The sequence below is a fragment of the Neolamprologus brichardi genome, chromosome 23 (assembly GCF_056152115.1).
Source record: "Neolamprologus brichardi isolate AB-2024 chromosome 23, ASM5615211v1, whole genome shotgun sequence".
NCBI lineage: Eukaryota > Metazoa > Chordata > Actinopteri > Cichliformes > Cichlidae > Neolamprologus > Neolamprologus brichardi.
In genome coordinates, this window is record NC_142125.1 from 18,201,743 (window position 1) to 18,226,570 (window position 24,828).

Here is a 24,828-nt window from a genome sequence, read left to right on the forward strand (position 1 = left end):
GTTTAAGCTTGCTGCGAGAGATTTCACTTGTCATGTTTGAATAGTAAGCTAATGAGTGATAAGACGAAGTCAGAGGAATTGGTGCGCAATTAATCGTCACTTACCAATCAGTGCTGCTGCTCTCTACACACCGTTCGCGCGATCGCAAAATGAAAGTGAAAGCAAAAAAACAAGCGCAAATTCAAACGCGATTTCAATATGTCACATATTGACAGTGGCTCATCGATGCCAACGACATAATTGCTCAGCTACATTGGCGAAAGAATGCAAAAGCATAGACATATATTTTCCTTCCTATGATAGCCCGACGGCCAGGGCTGAGTTAGATTTTGGTAGCCCGACTGGAAAAATCGCTAGCCCCGGGACATCGGGCTAACGATTTTGCAAGCCCTGCTCTGTGTTGTACTCTTAACCCTGAAAGCCTGAAATATGAAATAATTGTGGAAAAATCTTTTTTTTTTTGTAATATTGAGAGTTTATTGAACCATCTGAGAAATGTGTTAAAAAAATAATTACGTTTTAATTTCCATAAATTACTTTTAATTTGTATCTTATTTACTAAATCTAGCATTTTTTTCCTTAAAAATGCATTTTTTTTAATGTATGTGTGTAATTAGGTTTGGGTTTCGAGGGGAAAAATCACACTGATGATGTAAAGTCTCAAAAATGCATTAAAAAAGGCATGAAATACAACACACTAGGCATTTAAGGGCTTAAATGTAAGGACATACAAATCCAACCTTTTCCATTCACAATCCAGTGTACATAATTTGGATTCAGGTATCTGCTGATGCAGACCCCCTTAGGTCTAAGTCATCATTGTCTAAGTCACCCTCACCTGTGATGTAGCTTTTCATGATGACTGAAATAATAAGATCACAGATATAGGATGTAGAAATGGGATTTCTCATTGAAGGCTATCTGGCTCTCCTTTTGAGATGCTGTGGAGTTGCTGCACCTCCACATCAAAAGCAGCCAGCTGAGGTGGCTGAAGCATTTAATTAGGTTGCCTCCTGGATGCCTCCTATGTGAGGGGTTTCGAGTATGTCCAACTAGAATGAAAACTCACACGTGAGATATTATACCTCTCAGCTGGCTTGGGAACGCCTTAGTGCCCTCCCAGGAGCGCTGGAGGAGGAGCATCTTTGTAGACTCTACTGCCCCTGTGATCTGGACCTAGCAGCAGACAATAATGATTACTTATAATGATTACTTTCTGTGTCTGCTGACTGCCAAGACTTTGGAGGGGGGAACGTGATATTTTCTGACAGCGTAGAATGAAGGTCATCTGTATTCTTCACTGTGAGGAAGAGGCTAGAAATCATTTTTTTTTATCTGTGAAGCAACACCGGGCTGCACTAAAACATTGCTTTTCTAACTTTGTAAAGTCAAATATAACAAGTCAATAATATAAATTTGCTAACTTTAAAACTTTAAACGACAAGATGTAGATAAGGTAACGTTTAAAAATGTATTTTTCCTGCTAATTCATTGTCACTGGTCAGATTTCAGCTCAGTGTGGGAGTCTCGATTGCTGGTATCTAGAGCCTTGTTAGTTTCTTCTTTCCCTGCTCTCCCTGTGTTTGCACCACCGCACACACAGAGTGGAGCAGACAGAAACTGGAAAAGAGAAATAATGTTGATCAGGTTAAAAACAACACTTTATGTTACCGGAAGTGTAATAAAAAGCTTCCTAACACTGGCATTTTTCAGTCTGTCCCACTCACCTGACCCCAATGAAAATTTTGTTCAAACAAAAAAATCTGTTATGTAGCAATACTGAAATACTAGCAAAGCCTAACAGACCCTCCTGCTGCTGATGCATTGTCACATATATAGCAACAAAGAAGTGAATAGATCAGTCAGTTTCAGTCATACTTAATCCACCCTTTTGAGTAAAGATGTAGCAGAGATGTAGCAAAGATATAGCTGTGGCAGTCCTGTGACCTGCTAGCTTTACCTGTCCAGTTTAAACTGGAATACATTTTTGGTTTATTGTTTGAAGAGGATCCACACAGACGTTTATGACATTGCATGTTTTTAGCATCTAATCTCAACTTTTGCCTGATATTTATGTAATTTATTTATATGCTTTAGTAATTATCCTGGACTTATGTGCTATATGACCTTCTGTCTACATAAAATCTCTAAAGAATGAATAAAAAATAACTTCATCATCACTTCTAGCTACTACCAGCACTATGGAGAATAAGAAAATTCATTGTGGAAAAGCTAAAAGGGATACAATTCTATTATTTTGTTAGACATTTCAATGAAAAGGTAAAGTGTCTTGTCTTTGAGTGACTATGGCACATAAAAAAAAGAAGATTTTTAATATGTTTACCAGAAAAAAAAAAGAAAACGTGTTAGTTGGCTTATTGTAGCCTATGTGAGTTTACTGTGCGTTTTGATGTTTTAGCATTTCAACATTTATAGACTAGTCACAGAGTTTTATTGGAAGATATTATACATTTTATTTTACTTTAGAGTCTGTGACGTAGCCTGATCTTCAGTAAATGGTTACAAGAAATTCATGTGACACTACAACCTTACAGAGAGGGGATGCTGGCTAATTTGGATGTCCAGTAAAATTATTGAAGATCATCTCTTGCCTGAGAAGGCTTAAAGACGTCACAATGCTGCTGTCCCAATTGAGATATGGAAAATAATGCATAGAAACAGCTTTTTTATACTGTGAAAAGTAAATCAGACTCTTATGTTTTTATGAACAAACTCAAAATACAGATCTAAAAAACATGAAAGAAAACTTTCTTCTTCTTCTGAGAATTTGGCTCAAATTGTGCCAATAAATTTCCCAGTGAGCAGATCCAGCTGTGTTGGTAACACTTGATGTAATGCTTTCCCAGGCTAACGTGAATGCTAATGCAAAGTCTGAAGCAGCCATGATGTCCTCACTTTGACGTTTTTTGTACTGCAATGTGTGCACACAAGCATACAAAGACTTGAACATACACACTCAAACACACGTGTGCACACACAGACACACACACACAGCTGTCCTTCAGCGGTCTGGAGATAAGAGCCGTTATTGAAATCCCAGCTCCCTAACAGCCATCAATTACTCTGTGTGTGTGTGTGCGAGTGTGTGTGTGGCAGCTCGTCAGGCAGCTCTGTGCGTGTGTCTGCCGAGCAGCGCTGATACGTTTTCTCTCTCCGCTGGATTATGAGTTCCTCGGGAAAAGAGGCGACGTGCCTTATCAGTCCTCCGGCTGTGCGATAAAACACGGGCGCGCACACACAGATGTCGAGCCTCGTTATGTGGCTGCAGACAGAGAACGGTGTGTGTGTCTGCGAGTGTGTGTGCTTCACTGTCAGCGCAGCTGAAATGAAGCCCAAACCGTGCACCAGACTACACTGACTTTCTCTAACTCGTTTACATTTTTTAACCTTTTATGAGTGAAAGTAAAATCAAATCATAAGGTGCAGGTGGGCTCACATTATTCAGCAGACATTTGTGCAACACTTCAGCTGCATTAACACAACTTGCAGCTGTTTTGCAACCTTAACACCTTTACACCTTCACTCTTCAGCACAACCTGAACTCTTATAGGCAAGCTTATAATTTCTTTGAGTAGTCTTCAGGAATAGTTCTCCAGGCTTCTTGAAGGACAATAAAAACTCTTCTTTGGATGTTTCTGCCTTTTGTTCTGTTCTCTGTCAGCATGATCCCACACTGTTTCAACAATGTTGAGGTCTGGGCTCTGGGGACGCCAATCCATGACTGATAGGGTTCCATTGTATGTTTTTCTATCTAAGTATGTTTTTTGCTGCATTAACAGTGTGTTTGGGATTATTGTCATGCTGAAAAATGAATGAAGCTGTTGCTAATCAATTTTGCTTTCCAAATTAAATTGTACTGTAGTTTAAAATCTCACTGTACCTTTCTGTGTTCATAATTTAGCAATTTTAACAAAGCTCCCGAACACCACTGGCTGAAATGCAGCCCCAAACCATGACAGAGCCTTCACCATGTTTTACAGATGGCTATAGACGCTGTTGGACCTCTTCTGTACATACTGATGATGATTTGATCCTAAAAAAAATCACTCTATCAGACCTGTTACCACTGTGTGGCAGAGGTGTGGTCCCTGGCGTAGCTGCAGGGGAGGGGTGGAGCGGTGAGCTCAGGGGGGTGGTACCGGGAGGCAGGTGAGCCACAGGTGGTGGCGATTGTGTCATGAGTGTTTTCCTTCTGTGTGTCTATATAGTGACGGCAGAGTCGAGCGGGAGGCGGGCTGGACCGGGACGAGCTGTCACGGCGCATTGTTATTATAAATAAAAACGTGATCGTTAGCAAAAACGGTCTGTGTGTGTTTGTGTCGCATACATCACAAGTGATGCCGAAACCCAGTGTGGGATGTCTTACCCTCTGTTATTTGCAGTGCGGGAGGTGCCCCAGGCCTCCACGGGATTTTCTCCCTTTGAACTGCTGTTCGGCAGGAAGCCACGTGGGGTGCTCGACCTAATTAAAGAAAGCTGGGAGGATGGTCCGAGCCCCGCAAAAAACAAGTTTCAGTACGTGTTGGACCTGAGAGCGAAACTCCACACTTTGGGGAGGTTATCACGGGAGTTTTAGCTCCAGGCTCAGCAGCGTCAGCAGCGCCTGTATAATAGAGGGGCTAGACTCAGGAAATTTTCACCGGGAGACAGAGTGCTTGTATTACTCCCTTCTTCTAGCTCAAAGTTACTCGCCAAATGGCAAGGTCCCTTTGTGGTCACACAGCCGGACAGGGGAGGGGCCATGCAGATTTATCACCTCAACCTCCTGAAAGCATGGAGGGAGGCTGAGTCTGCTTCTCTGGTGAGCCTGGTTAAGGGGAGAGATGAGTTGGGGCAGGAGGTGCCAAATTCTATCATTCCCACCTCCCTCCATTGTGATGACCATCTCACACAGGCCCAGAGAGCGGATGTTGCCGCGTTGCAACTTGCTCCTCCAAGGAGAAAATGGCCTTCTCCACTCCGTACGGTTTGTACCAGTTCATCACGCTTCCATTCGGCTTGTTCGGAACCCCTGCCACGTTTCAGCGCCTCATGGACCGGGTGCTGCGTCCACACGCTGCGTATGCTGCCGCCTACTTGGATGACGTGATCATCCATAGTGACACCTGGGCGGAGCATGTGCAGCGGGTGGCCGCGGTACTGGAGTCCCTGAGGCAGGCGGGGTTCACAGCCAACCCAAAGAAGTGTGCGGTTGGACGGAGGGAGGTTCAGTATTTGGGTACCACTTGGGGGGGCGGGCAGGTGCATCCACAGGTAGAGAAAACAGCGGCTCTAGCATCCTTCCCGGGCCCCAAGACGAAAAAGGAGGTGAGACGATTCCTGGGGCTGGCGGGTTACTACCGCCGTTTCGTGCCGGGGTTTGCGGAGCTGACCAGCCCCTTGACTGATCTCACCTGCAAGGGTGCTCCGGATCTGGTCCAGTGGACGGGGCCGTGCCAGGCAGTGTTTGTGCAAGTGAAGAAAGCTCTCTGTGGAGAGCTGCTGCTCCACACTCCTGACTTTTCCTCCCTTTTGTTCTGCAGACTGACGGCTCGAACAGAGGGCTGGGGGCCGTTTTGTCCCAGCAGGTACGGGGGGTCGACCAGCCCGTGCTCTACATTAGCCGGAAGCTGTCCGAGCGGGAGAGACGGTACAGCACTGTGGAGAAGGAGTGCTTGGCTATCTGGTGGGCAGTCGACTCCCTTCGCTATTACCTCCTGGGGCGCTCATTCACCCTCTGCTCGGACCATGCCCCGCTGCAGTGGCTCCACCGCATGAAGGATGCCAACGCCCGGATCACCCGGTGGTATCTGGCTTTACAGCCCTTTAAGCCGATTTCCACTCTCGCTCGCGGGGAGGGGTAGGTTCGGCCGGACGGCTCCCCGGCCTGTCGGGCGGTGGGGGTGTGTGGCGGAGGTGTGGTCCCTAGCGTAGCTGCAGGGGAGGGGTGGAGCGGTGAGCTCAGGGGGGTGGTACAGGGAGGCAGGTGAGCCACAGGTGGTGGCGGTTGTGTCATGAGTGTTTTCCTTCTGTGTGTCTATATAGTGACGGCAGAGTCGAGCGGGAGGCGGGCTGGACCGGGACGAGCTGTCACGGCGCATTGTTATTATAAATAAAAACGTGATCGTTAGCAAAAACGGTGTGTGTGTGTGTTTGTGTCGCATACATCACACACTGATTTTATATCCAGTTCTTGTATAATTTGGCATATCTCAGCCCTTTCTTCCAATTTCCCTTTCTTAAGAATGGCTTCTTTCCTTCCACTGAAACCATTCTTCCCTCAAATTTTTGTAAGTACTCGCTGCACACCATGCTGAGATATCCCAAGCTTTCAGCTAATACACAGGTGTCAAACTCCAGGCCTCAAGGGCCAGTGTCCTGCAGGTTTTAGATGTGTCCTTGATCCAACACAGCTGATTTAAATGGCTCAATTACCTCCTCAATATATCTGGAAGTTCTTCAGAGGCTTGGTAATGAACCAATCATGTGATTCAGGTGTGTTGACCCAGGGTGATATCTAAAACCTGCAGGACACCGGCCCTCGAGGCCTGGAGTTGGCCACCCCTGAGCTAATAGTTCTTTGGGAATCAACTTGTTAGTGCAGAAACGCTACTTTATCTCTATCAGACTGTTGTTTTTGGCATTTTACAGAATTCAGCTTTTAACAAGATTCAGATGTTTCAGCCATTCAAGAAATTGGAAGAAATTATGTGCTTTTGTGACATGCTGCTACTAACCCAAAGACACAATTTAAGATGTGTGTGTTATGTGTTGACACACTTTTTTCTGCTTGAATGATTCATAGGTCAGTGTTAAGTGGTTAAACAAACAAAAAACACCCCTCTGAACATGGTCAGGTACAAGGACTGGACTGAAAAGAAGTGAAAAAAAAAACAGCCAAAGAAAAACTTGGAGGATTGAAGGCTGTCTCAACACTCTGCACGGCACTGTAGCTCAGATGCATAAAAAAATCTATTGACATTATTGTAGAATTTGGAACATTTTTTTTTTTATTAGAAAGTCACGTATCTGACAGAGGTTTTCCCCTCTCTCCCCCACAACAATGTTGTTGTGGTCCCCAGGTCTGCCTTCAGTAAGGGAGCGGGTCCTGACTGTTGTTTATGCCTATGCACCAAACAACGGTTCAACGTACCCAGCCTTCTTAGAGTCACTGGGTGGAGTGCTGGAGAGTGCTTCATCTACGGACTCTATTGTTCTGCTGGGGGACTTCAACTCTCACATGGGCATTGATGGTTATATCTTGAGGGTTGTGAATGAAAGGAACAGCCTGTCTGATCTGTACCCCTATTGGTGTTCTGTTATTGAACTTCTGTGCTAACCACAGCTTATCCATAATGAGGGTATTCATAAGTCCAATTGGCACCTGTACACACATCGGATCGATGACTGATTATGTAATCATATCATCAGACCTGCAGCCATATTTCTTGGATACGTGGGTAAAGAGAGGTGCTGAGCTGTCAACAGCTCACCACCTGATGTTTTACTCAACATTTTGGTTCTCAGATCTTCTTCAGGTCAACTTGTGTATGAGTGTAACTGATTGACCTCATTTAAAGTTTTAATACTAAAATAACTTTCAGTGAAATCTGACATGGACAGGGACAAAAGTCTGATGTGAATAGAAAGCAAAATGCATATTTAAACCAGATGTTCCAGTACATTTTAAGCTTCCCATACAAGTGAAATGCTACTGACTTTTTCACAATCCTCCAAACACCTGTGCTTACTTTATCAAAGTATCGTCTCCTCAGACCTTCATTAGGTTTGCTTTTGTACGACAGCAGCTGGAATGCTTCCAAACTTTATGTGAAGTTCTTACTTGAAAAGAAGGCAACAACTCCTGCCTGTTTGAACTCGTGTTTTTCAGGCATTTGAACAAATTGCACAGCACTACAGATGATATTTCTTGCCATTAACACATTAAATGCCCATGATGATCTCTGGAGTTTTTATATTTAATGCAATTCTATGAATTCACTGATCTTTTAGTTCACCAGCTTAATTAAAACACAAAGGTTAAAATTTGTGTGTAGTGTGTGTAAAAGTGTGTACAACAAATCAAACAGAGTCTGTTTTCTGAAGTATCCCTGCTCTGGTTAAAAAGAAAGAAAGGAATGTAGTGAAAATGTCAAAGGAAATGATTTGTGTTACACAGTGAGACCTTTTTCTTTGCAGAAACCTCATGTGGTTTCAGTCTGACCTGCTCTCATGTGGTTTTTCTCTCCTTCTGCAGACATGGTGGGCTGAGCGGCGTCCTCAAGGCAGACGGCTCCATCTGAAGCAGAAGCCAGCGGAAGGCAGGCCCGCAGCATGGTAAGGTTAAACTTCAATTTCAAGTTTATTTTCCTCTGAGCTGTCGGAGCTTTACCTACAGACTGAACTTAAGTTATAATCACTCCATGCAGAATGAAGTTGATGAAACTTTTTCAACTTTTTTTTAGAGAAAGTCTAAGTTTGGTTTTTGCGATACAGGAGTCGGGAAACATAAATGAAAATGTTGGATAAGCAACAAAGATCCACCGGTCGATTGTTGTTCCCCTAGATGGCTACTGTAGCCAATATTTCCAAGAGTTTTTCGTGACATGAAATAGCAGTCTAAGCCATGACCTCAGTGGTTTCAGAGTAACTGTTTGGCAGTTAGTCTTTAGAAGCTAATTATTTATTGAGTTGAATTTTCAAGGAAGTGACCACAATTACCAAAGTAAAACATCAAAAAACAAGAACAATGGTTGGTGATTTAAGATATAATTAACAAAACCAAAAATTGCATATTTTCCCTCACACCTGAAAGGCTGATTGCACATTGTCTTCACCACACCGGTGGGCAATGGGGATGGCCAGCTTTGTGACCACAATAAGTCAAATATAATTTTTAAATTGATGCCATAGATGCAGCTACTAAAAATATCGGTGACCTTGACCTCAACTTTAAGTTCGAGGTTACAAGTTCTGAAAATCTTGTGAATGCAGTAACTCTTTCAGAGAAAGATCTGAACTAGGATTTATACCATAAAAGCTTCTAGGTGAGGGGCAACACTGAAGAGAATTTAATCAGCAATTTGATTTAATTAAATCATATGTCCTTCCTAAATGAGGAAGGACATAATTGTGGCGTTGCTTTGTTTTTGTTTGTTGGTATATGACTGTTGGTGTCTGTGTGCATCTCTCTACTGTAGCACAACACAGCAACAAGCAAATAGGTACCGTTTAGAGTGCCTTTAGAAAGAACAGCCAACCTTATTGGCAAAATGGTCCAAAGTTTGGGCGCTACAAGCTCAAGTGTGTTCACTAGGGGTGGGCGGTATAAACGGTATACGGTAGAAACAATATGAATTTGGCCAACGGTAGAGATTTTGACTATACCGCTCTACCACAATAGCACATGTTGATGGTGTCATCAAGCTGCACCTGTTTTGATCGAAAGCATCACAGCGGCTGCAAGCATGAGGAGGAGGAGATGGTGCTCATAAAGAAGACCGGTGCGACGCCGGTCATATGTACCTGGTTTGGGTTTAAGCAGTTGGATGTTAAGCAGAAAAATATTATCTGCAAATTATGCTTGGCGACAGTAATAGCAAAGAGACGAAGCACGTTTTGGAATATGAGGAAAGCCAAAAACTGCGCTTCCTCCACTTTCGTACCATTGATTCATTAATGTTGAATTCTCTCGCAGCTGCTCTATTCCCATGTTGTTGCAGTATATTAATGACTAGCCTCATATTGTGGATCGATCTACTCAGTTGTTCTCCTGACTGAAGTTTAGTTAGTTTACAGCATCTTGCCATGTGATTGCATTTGTCCCTAATCATCAGGAACCCTCCCGTTAACTTTTATTGAGTGGAAAAAAGTTAACATTCATCCTCCAGGTTCACTGTGTTTATGTTATGCTAACATAGCTGTGTTGCTAGCAATCACGTAGCACATCATTATATACCAGCTAGCCAAATTCAGTAACCCTACAAACGTCACTGCTGTTCAGTTTTCTGTCTTCATTTATATTGGAAGTGATAGCAGAGCTGTACGTTTTAATTTTTTCAGAAATCTCTCAGTCAGAACATGATATATAATGTTTAGCTGGAAACTAGCGGGCTAACATCCTGCTAGCTTCTAACTCCTTTAAATTTAATAAATTCTGTTTTCAAGGATGCCTGGATGTTAAACTTAATTGTTACACCTGGTAAAGCAGAAACGCTGATCATTCCATTAAAGATTAAAAAAAATTATGCCGTTTTTTTAACTCCCAGTGATGCTGCAGTGTTCGTTTGACTTTGGGACCTGAAGGGGACAGAGTTTTGGACCCAGATTACTCCGCAAGGCCAGTGTTGCCAACTCCTCAGTAAGGAAAATCGCTATTGGTTGTCCTAAAAGTCGCTAGAAGTCGCTAAATGACGTCATCGCCTAATTTGCATAATTGTTCATGGTAAAGTAATTGTAACCTACGATGTTGAAGAGAGAAATAACATCGTGGAAGAGACATAAAGTGAGTAAAAACATCCTAAATGCAGTTAGAATTTATTTAGAACTACAAATTAAATTTCTTTTAGCAATTATTGTTTTTTTAATGTCACAATTTCAACCCTGCTCCTTTACCCGGGCTTGGAACGGCAAAAGTGACCCAAAATAGGCACTCTGGTGGAGTTTCTTTGTGTGTGAGTGTTTATAAGTAGTTTTAAACCTTGTGATCCACAAAACAGCATAAGAGTAAAAGAAGAACTGACTGCGTTACAGTCACTGCGGGAGCAGTGGCTTGCAGTTTGGACGCATAGGTGTGAACATCTTCTGCCCTGATAGCAGCTGGGGGAGGACTATCCTCCGCCTGTGAGCGCTTTGGACTGGGCGAGGTGCCCACGGCAGCACCTGCTGCTTGATGAGAGTAAAAGCGATACGCTCTTTCACGTCAAAAAGTCGTCATAAATAAGTCTCCAATAACACCAGAAAAAGTCGCCAGATTTGTCGCTAGTCGCTTTTTAGAAAAAAAGTCGCTAGGGGGGTCTGAAAACTCGCTAAATATAGCCACAAAGTCGCTAAGTTGGAAACACTGCGCGAGGCTCCTGACTACGGTAGCTGTAATACTCCAACAATCCATCAAGCGGTGCAGTGTCATAGCTTACCAAAGTCATAGTAAAACATTTTTGACAGATTTTTGAGCGCCGTGTACCACATAAAATCGCACACATAAAATTTGAGGTCAGAAGCACAACCAGAATTCATACATAAGGGACACCGGATTATAAGGCACACTGTCAATTTTTGAGAAAATTGAAGGATTTTAAGTGCGCCATATAGTGCAGAAAATACGGTATACAGAACAAAAGAATTTATCGTAATATATATCGTTACCGCACATGCTTCAAATTATACCGCAATTTGGATTTTAGGCCATATTGCCCAGCCCTAGTGTTCACCTCTGAATTTAAAATAAGAACGTGGGACAGTTAAAAGACCCTGGTCAGGTGACTTGAGAGCTCGGCTGTATAAGCAGGAGCCTGGGCATATAGAGCTTTTTATGTTAATAATAGAATTATTTAAAATTTTAGTGGAAGCCAAAGAAGAGAAGCAAGAATAGAGGTTATGTCCAAGCACCACCTAATTTTTGCATCATTTCTTGGCCAACTGAAGAGAAAGGCTTGAAAAAGAAATGAGCTATAGTGAGCTATATTAATCAAGCCAGGAGAAAATTAAAATGCTAAATATCTAAAATAACTAAAATATCCAAATTATTGAATGAAATTGGTCAGATAAAAATGAAAACCATTTAGAACTGTGACATTCTTGCCAACCCAATTCTGTAATCTGTTACAGATTACACTAACATGTTAAATGGCTTCAAATGAGCCTAAAATGAAACTAAGGAACTAAAATGGAATATTATATTCTTATGCCCTCAGATAAAAGTAAATATATCATTAGTGATTTTCAGGTACGCTGTTTCAATGTTGTGGCTTCATCGGTTCGAGATTGGAATCTATCAAAGACACTGACTCCCTCAATCAGCTGAAGGAGAAGATGAGCGACAACTTTCACAAGGATTTTTGAAATTAATGGCAATTTGAAAATAGATCTGTTATCGTCTCACTATAATAAATAAATGCCTGATTTATCTGGTTTAATTTTTGTTCCAAGCTGCTTTCTAACCCTGATTTTCCTTTAGCTACACTTTTCAGTCTCTACCATTCTCCTTTCTCGGTGCCTTAGTGAAGGATCTCTGCCTCCTCCTTCTCATCTCAGGCGGCAACCCAGCTGTCTGGATAATTTCCTAATGGCCCTGCGGCTGATAGCCAATCAGAGATGGTTCACCACGCCGTGTGACAGGAAATTCAATTAGGCTGCTTTTTTTCTTTCAATATTGCGCTCCCTGACTCTCTCTTTTTCTGCCATGCTTTCCCTTTGTCTCTTGCCCTCTCTTTGTTTATAGCATTTCCTCTTTTCCTCCTCTCTCTCTCTCTCTCTCTGGCTCTTCCCTCTCACCCCCTGCCTCCTCTCTTTTTTTCATCTCTCTGTTTCCTGGATCTGCCGAGAGAGAGAGTGAAAGAGTAGCTCCGGGCGTCGTATGTCATCCAGGAATACTAAAATAAATAAATAAAAGGAAAGAGTGCTCTTATTTTTCTCCATGACAGGAAAATGAAATCACAGGCTTTATGTCTTGCAGTTGAGATCCCCTAAATAGACAAAATTCTTTTTTCCTCTCTTCATTCCTGTTTGTCCTTGAAGTGCGAATTTAACCATGTGGTGCTTAACCATATATTTCAGAGTATGTACTGTACTAAAGGGAGAATCGCCTGCACTGCAGAGCCCACTAACATCCAGCTGACAGTGTGGGATACTTAGTCTTAAGAGTTCAGCAAAAGTCATATATGTAATTTCATGTCACAAAATGTCATATCATAAAATATAACCATTAAATGCACTGCAGAATCTCACATTGCAAAATGTCATATCATGAAAAGTTGGATCACAAAATTTAATCACAAAATATTGTATCAATAAATGCTTCACAGTGTGCTGCATCACATTGCAAAATGTCGTATGAAGAAATGGATCGCAAAATATTACAAGATAAAATTTCAAAAACTGTTTCCTGACTCAAATATAAAGATGTGCTATTATTCTTAGCATTTTCTGTATCAATCTGAGAATCAGAAAGGTTGTTTCCTTTTTTGTGCATGAAAGTTTTTCTGACTTTGTTAGTCAGAATTAATGATTATTGTAGAAAGCAGTTCTTGAGGATTTTACAATAGAATACAGTTATTCATTATTTTCTCTTACTCTCTGTTACAGGTGGATGCCAGTGCAGCTCGCATGATGAACCCGTTAGCTGCCCTTAGTATTGACCGCAATTCTCTGGTGGGGGAAAACCTTCGCCCCCATGGAGGAATTTTTTATCCTGGCATCCATCCTCTGTCTTCTGAAAAACCCCAGGAGCCTGGTACCTCACTGCCACTTGGCTATGATCTCCTGTATAAACCAGATGTATCCCTGCTTGAAGGCCAGAAATCTGCAAATGGATATGTTGGACTGTATAAAAGCCCAGCACCAGGACTGCAAAAACCTTTACTTGTTCCTGCTGCAGCAAGTGATGGCTTGGGCTTGGACCGCAGAGTAGGATCCAGTGACAAACAGCCAGAGCTGGGTTTGAATGGTACCAGTAGCTTTCTTAGACTACCTTGGATCAGCCCCTATACCGATGCTACAATGTACCCCTTCCTGGACATGGCATACAAGGCATCATTCCTGTCTCAGCAGCCACCCTTCATCCACCAACAGCTGGCATATCAATCTTTGTGTGCCTCTAGGCTTGGGAACAGCACGCCTGGAGAGGAGAGACTTTTCTACCTGCCTCCTTATTTACCGGCCCATATCTCTTCTCCACTAGGCCCTCCAATAAGGATTTCTACAGCCACCCCAGCTTCTACAGTACTTTCACCATTACCCCACTGCCAGGACAAGACATTGCAGGGCATTGGTTCTCAGGTACATCAAGAACCCTCTGCTTTCAGCACCAGTCCTCAGATTCATCAAGAAACCCAAGCTCACGCTGTTCACCATACAGAGCGACAACATGAGAGTAGCAGCAGCAGTGGTAGAAAGTCCACTCAGACCACTTCTACCAAAAATACTCTCAGCAAAACTACTGGTGGAAACAGTAGCACCCATGTTTCCAGCTCAGCTGGTACTGATGCCTTAGAGTCATCCCCAGTTACCCTTTCTTCTTCCTCACTTCCAACACCCCACCATCTCAGCAACAGTTCTGCAGAACTCCAAAAGTCCCTTAGCAGAAGCACTTCCTTATCCTCAACCTCAATTTCAGTGTGTCACCCTTTTTACATGAGCTCTGAGCGCTCCTCCCCTATACACTCAGGCAGCAGTAAAACCAAAGATGTCACCTCTGACTGCAGTAATAAAGAAAAGTGTAAATCACCTGCAAAGACATCGCTGGATAGAGTAGGACCTCATAAGGCTGCCAAAAACCCCAGAGAAAAACCTTTGGACTTGTCTGCTAAAGAGATGGAAGGTTTTCCAAGTGGATTCCCAACCAGATTAGAGGCCCTGTCCAAGTTGGGGTATGTGCCACCATCTCATTACAAGCTGTTAACTAGTCAAGACCAACAGCTCAAAGAGAGTTTAACCCGAACTGTTAGCACATCAGCTAAGACTTCAGATCATCCCGAAATGATCAGCACTGCAGGCCCCAGCTGGGCTACTCCAGGTCCTTCCTCTGCTGTCATCTCTGACCACAGCAGAGGCTCTGAGTCTATGAAAAACCGAAGTGTGGACAATACTGTTCACCAACAGCACCCTTCTGGCTCACCTGGCTCTAAGAGAGTTGAGTTAGCCAGTATTTCCAGTACTGTCTCAGGAGGGCAACCTTCTGCAGCATCTCCTTCTTTAAATGCCAAAGTTGGGTGGCCACAAGTCCCACCTACTGACTCTGACAAAGTCCCTACAAACAGCAAAGGGGAAACTCACTCTGGAAAACAAATCTTAACTTCTGCTAAGCCAGAGGTTAAAGAGAGCCAGACTAAGCATCAGCAGCCATTTCGTTTAGAAAATGGAAATGGCTCTAGCCAGATGTATAGTGATTCCTATCTTCCTCCTGGCTTAGGTTATACTAATCGCTATGTCCCGTACTCAGTTGCAGAAAATATATCCATGCAGCGACTGTCAATAGCAAGTAAAGGACATGTGTACCCGCATCCACTATTACTCGGTAGCAGCAGCTTTTACTCATCTAACATTCCACCAAGACACGGCCTCCCATATGGAGTTCATTCATATCCAAATTCCCAAGAGATTACCTCAACTCCAGTTTCAAATTATTCAAGTCTTACAAGCAAAGAACAGCTGGAGATCAGGTCCAAGAGCCAGGATAAACTCTGGACTTTAGAAAAGCCAGATGTTGACAGCTCTCGCACACGTGACAATGAGAAAGACAAGTCCAAGGCCTCAGGTAAAGGCCTGTCTGCCATAAGAGATGATATAGTTTGCATTGACCTGGTGCATGATGAGGCAGAAGATGATTTTTCCACCAGTAATTGTGGCTCCACATCTACCAGAACAGAAGATTTCTCCAAATATGTACAAATCAAAGAAACAGAACCAGGGCCTCCAAAAGGCATCCTTTCAACTCAAGGTACAGAGCAGAGACTAGGTTCACTATCCCACACTTCTCATCACACCTCTTCCTCACCTCCTCCTACTGGTCAGGATAGCACAGTGGAAATCCCAGAGGAGGAGGAGGAAGAGGCAATTAGTCCATTCCCAGATATCCCAGAGGAGGAGACAATGCGATGTGCCCGAACGTCTCCACAGCAGTTTTCTAGAAAATGTAAAACTGGAGCCTCTGCTGGTTCTGGGAATCAAACGTTAAATGCTACTGGTGGTGGAAAAAGTGTTACAAGTGAGGTTAGATCAGAAGTTTCAAGCAGTAAAAATATTCAACCTCAGCAAGGCCCTACCAGAAACGTAAGCTCTTTGGTTCCTGGAAGCAGAGAAAATAGTTCTAGTGATTGTACTAGTTCCAACAACAGCATGGGAGTAGTCTGTACAATGAGCCCAAAGAGCTCAGCTCACCATGGCAGCACTCAATCAGAAAGTCCCGTTTACAGCAGTATGGGACAGAGCAGTAGAGACTTCAGTCCTCAGGTTCCAGCATGCAGAAGTTTTAATTCCAGGCCATCACCTGGAGGAGCCCAACTATATGCCAACAGCAACCCAAGATGCCCCTCATCATGTAACGGAAATGCAAACAGTCCAAATTTTAGAAATTTTGTTGGCCCATGCTGCAGAAATCTGACTGTGAGGGCACCAACTTTTGAACCGAAACTTTTCAGCAGCCCAACTCGTGAAAATGTTAACTCTATGCCTACAAGCTACAGGAGCAACAGCCCTCATGGTGAAAACTGCAATGCAGTACAATCAAATGCTAATCCCAGAGCTCCTGCATTTGGAAAGTTTAGTAGTCAGAGTTATGGAAGATCCCTTTCTAAGAGCCAGCCTTCTGGAAATTACCAAACAGCCGGTGCAAGCAGCACCCTCAGGGTTCCCACATATGGAAATAGTTTTATCCAGGGCCCAACCTGTCAACACCTTTCACCAACCAGTGATGGTCTGAACACGATGCCAGTGGATCCAATGCTGGAGCTGTTAGTTAACAAAGACCTTTCCTCTACTATTAGCTGTGGAAATGAGAAGGAGTTCAACATGCAAGACTGTGTGGATCCTCTGGCAGATGAAGAGGATGGTCACAGCAAATCCCGTGTCTCTGGCCTCACCAAACGCATTGCCAATTCATCTGGCTACGTGGGAGACCGATTCAAATGTGTGACCACAGAGCTTTACGCTGACTCGAGCAAGCTGAGCAGAGAACAGAGAGCACTTCAGGTAAGGCATCATGTCCTCATCCCTTCGTTATTCAATGATGGTATGGTGAGACAGAGAGAGCAAATCAGATTTTCTCTGGTGGTCTGGTGTGCTATGATTACACCACTGCTGCCTCTTTGGGTTTGTTTTCTGATATTGATTTTTCAGCTTACTGTTCATTAAGGTTATTTAAGTCACACTCACTGAAAGGAAACAGACTCCCCATTCACTGTGGTCCAATTCCACAGTGTGAAGCTTCTTGTAAACATGGAAAAAGTATTTTAAACCAGGGTTGCTTTTTAAAAAATGACATTATCTAATAAAGTCCTGGAGCCGGGAAATGCACAGGGAATGAGAATATTTACCAAATAATAAGTTGTGCCTGAAAGAAGGTCATTTCAATAATTTCTTGTGCAGTTATAACATTATGATAGCCTAAAAAATTGAGATTTCCTTAGCTGGATGATTGAGCATGCATCAAAAAGCCTTATCATATGTTTTTATGAACATTCATATGTGGCGAAGTTCCTTTGCCATTTTGGCTAAAATATGGTTGGAATGCAGCTTTTAACTCAACTGTTGTGGTGTTTCTGGGTTTTATTAAGAAATGAAACATGAACATATGTGTCAGTTTTGCCTGCTGATGCGCAGCCAAGGAGATATTTGTAGGAGGAAGCAGGAATTGGTTTTCTCTGAGGATGCGGTCCCTCACTAGCTTCCCACCTACAAATTATCTTTGGAAGTTGCAGGAGGAGTAAAAAGAGAACGCTGTGATTGTTATGGCTTCTACGTAGGAGGATTGAATCTCAGCATATGCTGCAGAGCGCTGGTCTTTAAATTACGGTTTTGATTTATCAACTGATTGTTCAATAAGAAAAAAACAAAACAACCACAGCATAGCGTCAGCAGTTTTAAACCCCAATTGTGGAAGTGGTGGACAGTTAAGGACATGAACGTTTGGATAGAATCACCGTTTGCAGGTGTCTGAACAACTAAAACCCTCCGACTGATTCTAAAGTTCATTTTCATTGTTGGTTGTTTCTTTTGCTTTCATGCACAGTCAAATCACTTAAACCTTGTTTATACAGGACCCAATGTACAAAAACTGAATCTAAATATGGGCTTATATGAGGTGGCTAATGAGTGAAAAATATTTTGAATTTGAATTAATTCAATTATGTGGCAGTATAAGAGGGGGTAAGTAAGACAGAAGCAGTAAAATGCTGCTTTAAAAAGCAATTATAAGCCACAACCTTAAAGTTAGCCTCAGCTGGTGGATTTTTGGTCTGCATTAAAGAAATCAGCACTTTCAGCTGCGCTCACAGGGCCAGAGTCTATTGTTAATGCTTCTGTTTTTTTATTGTGTGTTCAGATCTAATCCAACCATACAAAGAAAAACAACCTAGAATGTCAACAACAGACTTAGCAGGCATAATATGGGATTTTAATCGTAAATCGGGAGAGGAGGTTTGTTTGAATCTGCAGTGAAGAGTGGTCGGGTATGAGGAGGTATTTAGGAGGAGAGTGGCTGCCTTCTCCTCCTCTCTTCTTCTTTTCTGCTGATATTTGGGGTCGAGCTGAGGTCGAGTTAGGATAACTCAGCGGCTCTGTGGCTCCAGGCGACTGTTAACCTGATGGTTTTTCCCCAAACTGTGAAGGAAACAGTGGAAGGAAGGAATGAAGGAAGGAAGGAAGAAGTCTCTTTTGCATTGTTTCTTCCTTTCTGTCTCTATTTTTATATGTTTATCTTGGCTTTTTCTATTTTTTCTCTTCATCTTTCTCTCTGAACATAATTTTTGCTTTCTGTTCTTTCTGTTCTTTATGCTCTTTGTTCCTCCTTCACATCCTCCTCTTCATCCTCCTCTCAGTAGATGGAAGAGGATGAATTCATTGTTTTGTTTTGGGTTTTTTTCCTAAGGAGTCCTCCTCTTCATCCTGCAGTCCCAGATTAGCTTTGACTTCTTTAAATGTTTTGTTGTTATTTTTTTTTATTTACTGATGGAAGCTGCTAAATGAATAAATGAAGTACATTTCCAGACAGGCAGCTTTAGAAAGCCTATACTTTACATTACAGCTGATGTAAAGCTATTGAATTATTTTGGACGCAAAATAAAATATTAGCTGTCTAAAATAACGTGATTAATATTTCTATAATTAATATGTTAGTTTTCAGATATATATCCACATTCAGGCAAATAGATAGTGAGACAAACAGTTGAGCCCAAAAAGCACCACACTTCTGTTAAATCTATTCGTTGTTGTTTTAGATCTCTTTCTAGACATTTGTATCTTTTGTGGTTGTTTTGTATCTTTTTATGGACATTTTCCGTCTTCTATCTTTTTCATCTTTCTGGATCTCTTGAATGTCTTTTTGCATCTGCTTGTAGCCACTTTGTATCTTGTTACAGTCATTTTTCCATCTTTTCTTTGTGGCTACTTTCTAACTCTTTCTGTTATGGTCATTATACCGTCTTATGGTCATTTTCTTTTTGTGGTCCTTTTTATCTCTTTCTGTTCATTTTCTGTATCTTTGTAGTACTTTTTCATCTTTGTTGGCATTTTATATGTCCTTATGGTAATTCTGCCTTTCTTTTGCATAAGTTTTTTGTGGTCAATTTGCCTAAATTTGTCATCATTTGACGTCTCTTTGTTTTATGGTCATTTTTTGCCTTTTTGTGGTCCTTTTTTATCTCTGTGTCTTATCTCTCTTTGTCTTTGAGTCATTTTATATCTGTTTTACAGTCATTTTGCCTTTCAATTTCTTTTTTTTTTTTATCTCTTTGTGATCATTTTGCATCGCTTTCTGATCATTTTCTGTTTATTTCATTTTGCGCCATTTTCTGGTCTTTTTTTATTTCTTTATGGTCGTTTTTAACTTATTTTTATTCATTTTGTGTCTCTTTTTGTTCCATTCTTCGTCAATTACAGTGTTGAGTTTAGCATTAAACCAACAGCTCCACAAGGATAAACAACAACTTCAGGGTCTGGTGTTTTCAGTAAAATTCTATTAACTTTTTTTTTAACTTTTTTTTTTTAAGTGACACTTGAAGCCCAGGCACCAGATAAACTAATTACACAATATTACATTTAGCGATTACTGTTGCACATGCAGGTTTATTGTTGCACTGATTCTTCATGTTGGGCTCCATGTTTTCATGTGTTTTCCGGGTGATTCCTGTCCATCTGTTTATTCCCTGTACAAAGCTGTTTGCTCAGTCAATCGTGGCTCCTGAAGGAGGGTGCCGGTGATGCTCAAATTAACTCACATTTTTGCTCCTACGCCCCTGGGTGCTCTCAGCTCTGGGCGACAGCGTTGGATGGATTTGTAGATCGTTTCACGGGCCATTAATTTTTAAAATGGGTTTGCGGTCAGGGCAGAGTGAGGTGAGTGACTAATACCAGGATGTCAGGCAGCGGATCAGGGGAGCAGGCACCAATGGTTAGTAAGGGCATAACAAGCCTGTAAAACCAAAGATGAAGCTTTCAGAAATGAGTGTGGTGCATCTTGGGATGTAAGCTGTAAACATGCATCTTCTTCTTTAGGATCATAACAAAATGTCTTTCAGACGTGATTGGAGGTTTCTTGATTTGTTTCTGGTATCTTAGTTCAGGTAACAGAGCAGATCAGGAGTGGCAAATATTTAAATTCTGAAAGAAAATATCACGTGCTGGTGGCTACCGAATATCCTAAACATCAGCATCTGAAAAGACATCGAAACAGTGAATGGGGAGAAGCAGGCGATGGTAAAATACTTAAGGAGTATAAAGCGATTTTTGAGATGAGCACTGCAAGAAAGCTCGCCAGTGGTTAGAATTTAAGTAATAAAATAAGCTGAGGTCTTTTTTTATTATTAAAATGGCCATGAAACTAACTCTGTCTTTAAAAGAATCTCAAATGACAAATTGCTTTTAAGCACAGAAAAAAAACACTAAAAACAACTATTAATGCCATTAATAACTCTTTAAAGGCAATAAAAACTTTACATTACGGAGGTTTAGGTAATAATCAGTAAATAAGAAAATCTGATCATGTAAAGAAAATAACATTTGGAGTTAAGTACTCACACAGCAGGCTCAGCAGATGCTGAAGCACATAGAGTGCAGAGCTTGCCAACTTTCTGAAGAGTCAGTCGCTACAGACCTCCAAACTTCATGTGATCTTCAGATTCGCTCAAGAACAATGGCAGACACCTTCATGGAATGGGTTTCCAAGTGGATGCAGTGGTGTAAAACACACTCCCACTGGACTCTAGAGCAGTGGAAAAGTGTTCTCTGGCGTGACCAATCAAACGGTCTAGCAATCTAATGGATGAGTCTGGGTTTGGTGGTTGCTAAGAGAACAGTACTTGTGTGACTGCATTGAAATAGAAAACGACCAAAACTGAGTCAAGCTGCATCGAATCAAGCCAAGTAGGTACGAGTGGAAAAGGGCTTATTCGTTCCAGTGAAAGAAATGTCTTAATGCTTCAGCATACCAAGACATTTTAGACAATTTAATGCCGCCAACTTTGCAGGAACAGGTTGGTGATGCCCCCTTTCCTGTTTATGTTGGAACAGGAAAGGGGGCATCGCCATCAGGAAACCTACCAAAAACCCACCCAATAGATTTTTTTGCCAGGATTTCAGTGTTTTTTCAAAGTCCTTATTCTGTATTTTGTGGTGACTCAAATAAAATTCTGTCACACAATACGCAGGGATAAAAACTTTGGTGACCATTAAGTTACGTACAGGTGACGTTAAACAAGCCCAAGTGGAGACAGACATATACATAAATACCAACACTGAACTATGATTTTATCAAACAGAACTGTTAATCCATAGTTCAAATGAATGAATGAACTGATTTTAAAAATCCTAAATTCAAAATCATTGCGCGGAGTTTGAAAGTGTTAGAGGTGAAAGAGATTAGATGAAGTTTAAAAAAAATTGAAAAGAGATGAACATGCTGAAAGGAGTTGAGGTGTAAATGCTAAAAGTTTCAAGCAAACTGTGATCCCAGTTGAACTGAAAAAAACAACAACAATCTGACAGATTGTGAGGAGGAGAAGAACTGAGGGACTTTGTTGCGTTTGAAGCTTCCTGAAAGGAATCAAAGTGTGAGTGTGTTTAATTGGTGATAAATGATTGGTCACTAACAGCATATGCAGTTATTTTACAGAAATGCATTAAATTTGCTGCCTTTGGTTGATCGTTTGAAGGAAAGAAAGATTCTCCAAAATATGATGCTGTTTTCTGGACTTCATCCCAGCAGCACCTGTTCACTGTTTGTTTGGAGCAGCTTCACATATTTCTCTGCGTTTGTCTGTTGCAATACCAGCAGGGAGTATTTTTTATCTTTCAAAGCAGCAGAGTCAAGGGGTCACAGAGCAACTTCTGAGTGTTTAGGATTTGTGGTGTGTTTGTGTTCTGAGGCAGTGAAATCATGAAGCTTCTCAAGGCTCCAGCTGCCACAGAGAAACAGAGGTGAGTACCTCTGGCTGACAGCTGCCGCCGCCTGTGAGGATCACTGAAAGTCCGGAGTTAGAGGTCAAGAAGGGAAGGTGATGGCGACCAAATGCTGATTCTTTTTTAGGGACCAATCCTACAAATATTGACTGAAAGAGGTCAAATACCAAATGTGAACAGGATCCAGTTCAAAAGCAGAAGCTCTTCTTCCTGAGAGCTGGAAGGTGGCCCAAAATCTAAAACGATTAAGATTTGTCAAATAAACAAACCTCTAACCTCTAGCGGGCTCATTATGTTACCTGAAAATTACTTGCGTATATTCCTATACCAAGATGCACTTGTTTGGAGTTTCAGGGAAATACATTTTCCCTAAAAACTCATTTGCAGATGGCATCATTTAAAAGCAGATATATGGACCTGTTGTGCTCATTTTCAGCACTGTGCTTTATTTTTGGACCCACTGCAGTAACTCTGAATGACAGTTCAGAATAATCCGCATGTATTATATACTAGCCCTTTATGTATCTCCTCAGTTCACACTCCGTATTAGGGTCCTGTGTCTTAAAGCCCTCATTAAAAGTTCACTTTCTTCTGATTGGCTAGCTCATGGAAGTCTGCCTGGGAGCAGCACCGAGTGCTTGTTAGCTGGTCAATATTGAAAGTACCACAGCTCTGGGTTCATAGGGATCACTTTTATCCTTAGTTACCTCATTTGAAACTCCTGAAATGTTTACATTTAATAATATGTATTACTGAAAACAAGGAAAACAGATCAAACCTGTGCTGTACTGGTTGTTTGGTTTTGTATATTCACATGGAAACAAAACAGTAATGCTGCATGACTCCAGTTTTGATGGGCCTAAACCCCCGTCCACACAGGGTTTCAATCTGGTTGCCTAGGTAACCCTCTAGTATTTACTACCCAGTCATATATTGGCGGTATCCTTAGCACTTATTGGTAGTCGCTTTAATTGTGTAACTTAATGAACAGTTTAACTCTAGACCAATCCAACGCCAGAAAATGTTTCCTTCATTATCACGAAAAGTCAATAAATGTTATCGACTTTCTTACATCTCTGGTTGCCATTTTGCTTCACCGTGTGTGGATGGTTCTAAAAACTCCGGTATCAACTCAGTATGTACTGCATAAACTCCATGTAAAAGATTCTTTATGACTCTATTTTTTAAAGCATCAAAACTACTATAATGTTTACTTTGTTGCCCTGTTGGTTTTCTGAAGCCAGAAATGACCATCTTTGGACGAGAAGGTCAAGTTGTAATTTTTCTCCTCATATCAGGTGGTTTGTTTTGCAAGATGCATCTACAGTCCGTATGGAAGCATCACACAAACACACAAACACAGATACCTTCAAATTAGTGTGAAGTAAAATCAAAAACTGGAGCTCAGTGTTCTTCCCTGTTAGTACAGTTAACCACACAGCGGCCGCATCATTGGTTAGATAGTCCAGAGGTCCAATTCAAGGACTCCAGATAGCTGAGCAGCCAGAGCCACCTGTGTCGCCACCCACCTGTCAGTCAAAGAGGCCACATCCCTAAGAATGCAAACTTTGAGTACAGTCGTTAGAAAGGAGAACATTAGCTACAGAGACCAACACAGTCGTTGTATCAAGCTGTAAACAAGTTTATTTCATAAATGTGGACATTTAACATTTTTATCTCCAGACTTTGCTGCTTGATCAATCTCAAAATTTTCAACTGGTCCTCTATCCTTCATTTTTTATTGAGCTCACTTGTTTTTTGTTTTTTTGTGTGTTTGTTTGTTTCATTGAATAAGCTGCTGTCTGTTGGCTAAATCAATTAGAATAAGTGGACTAATTAATGTACTGATCCATCCAGCTTTAGGAGTGCTGGTTGGTTTCTGGGGAAATAATAAATTTAAGATGTGTAATGAAGGTCAAGAGGGTCCAAACGCCTCCAGGCTAAAGCAACATGTTGACACTTAGTTGTGTTTCAGGCTCGACCGACGCAAACTCTCATATGTGCTTTTCTGTTTTTCTCAGCGTGCCATGCTTCGCTTCTCCGAGCTGGAGCTGAAAGAGAAAGAGGGAGACAGAGGACGAGGAGGAGGAGAAGGAGATGAAGAAGAAGTGGAGAAGGAGCTGGCAGAAGGCCAGCAGGGAGAAGAAGAAGAAAAAGAGGAGGAGGGGGAGAAGAAGACAGATGAGGCGGGTTGGGAACGCTGCCAGCAGAGTGAAGGGAGGCGAGGAGGGGGAGGAGGAAGAACTCCCACTGCAGCCGCTGCCGAGGCTAGAGGTAAGAGGATTTCCTGAGAGTTCTGCAGGATGACGCACACACATGCACACGCACACAGACACATGCACACATCACAGACCCACAAAGACATAAAAACACACGCCTTTTTTTTCCCAGTTTCTCACTCGCTTGAAGTCGCTCAATTTCTTTGTCTCTTTCTCTCCTTTTTGTGCTCTCTCTCCATCATTGTGTGTGTGTGTGTCTGTTTGTGTGTGTGTGTATCTC

At 41.9% G+C, this 24,828-nt stretch overlaps 1 protein-coding gene across 2 annotated transcripts in view; it reads left to right on the plus strand.

The window, feature by feature from the left end:
- The window catches only part of LOC102787390 (BCL-6 corepressor-like), a 68,051-nt gene that overhangs the window by 10,753 nt on the left and 32,470 nt on the right, over positions 1–24,828 (plus strand). Inside the window, exons 2-5 of one of the 2 annotated variants that reach the window (XM_087836060.1) lie at positions 8,258–8,337; positions 10,269–10,360; positions 13,303–16,905; positions 24,351–24,603. In XM_087836060.1, coding sequence (XP_087692186.1) covers positions 13,324–16,905; positions 24,351–24,603 — 3,835 coding nt within the window. In that variant the 5' untranslated portion in view covers positions 8,258–8,337; positions 10,269–10,360; positions 13,303–13,323. The remainder of the gene's footprint in view (positions 1–8,257; positions 8,338–10,268; positions 10,361–13,302; positions 16,906–24,350; positions 24,604–24,828) is intronic. The other variant, XM_006800348.3, reaches the window with a different exon arrangement.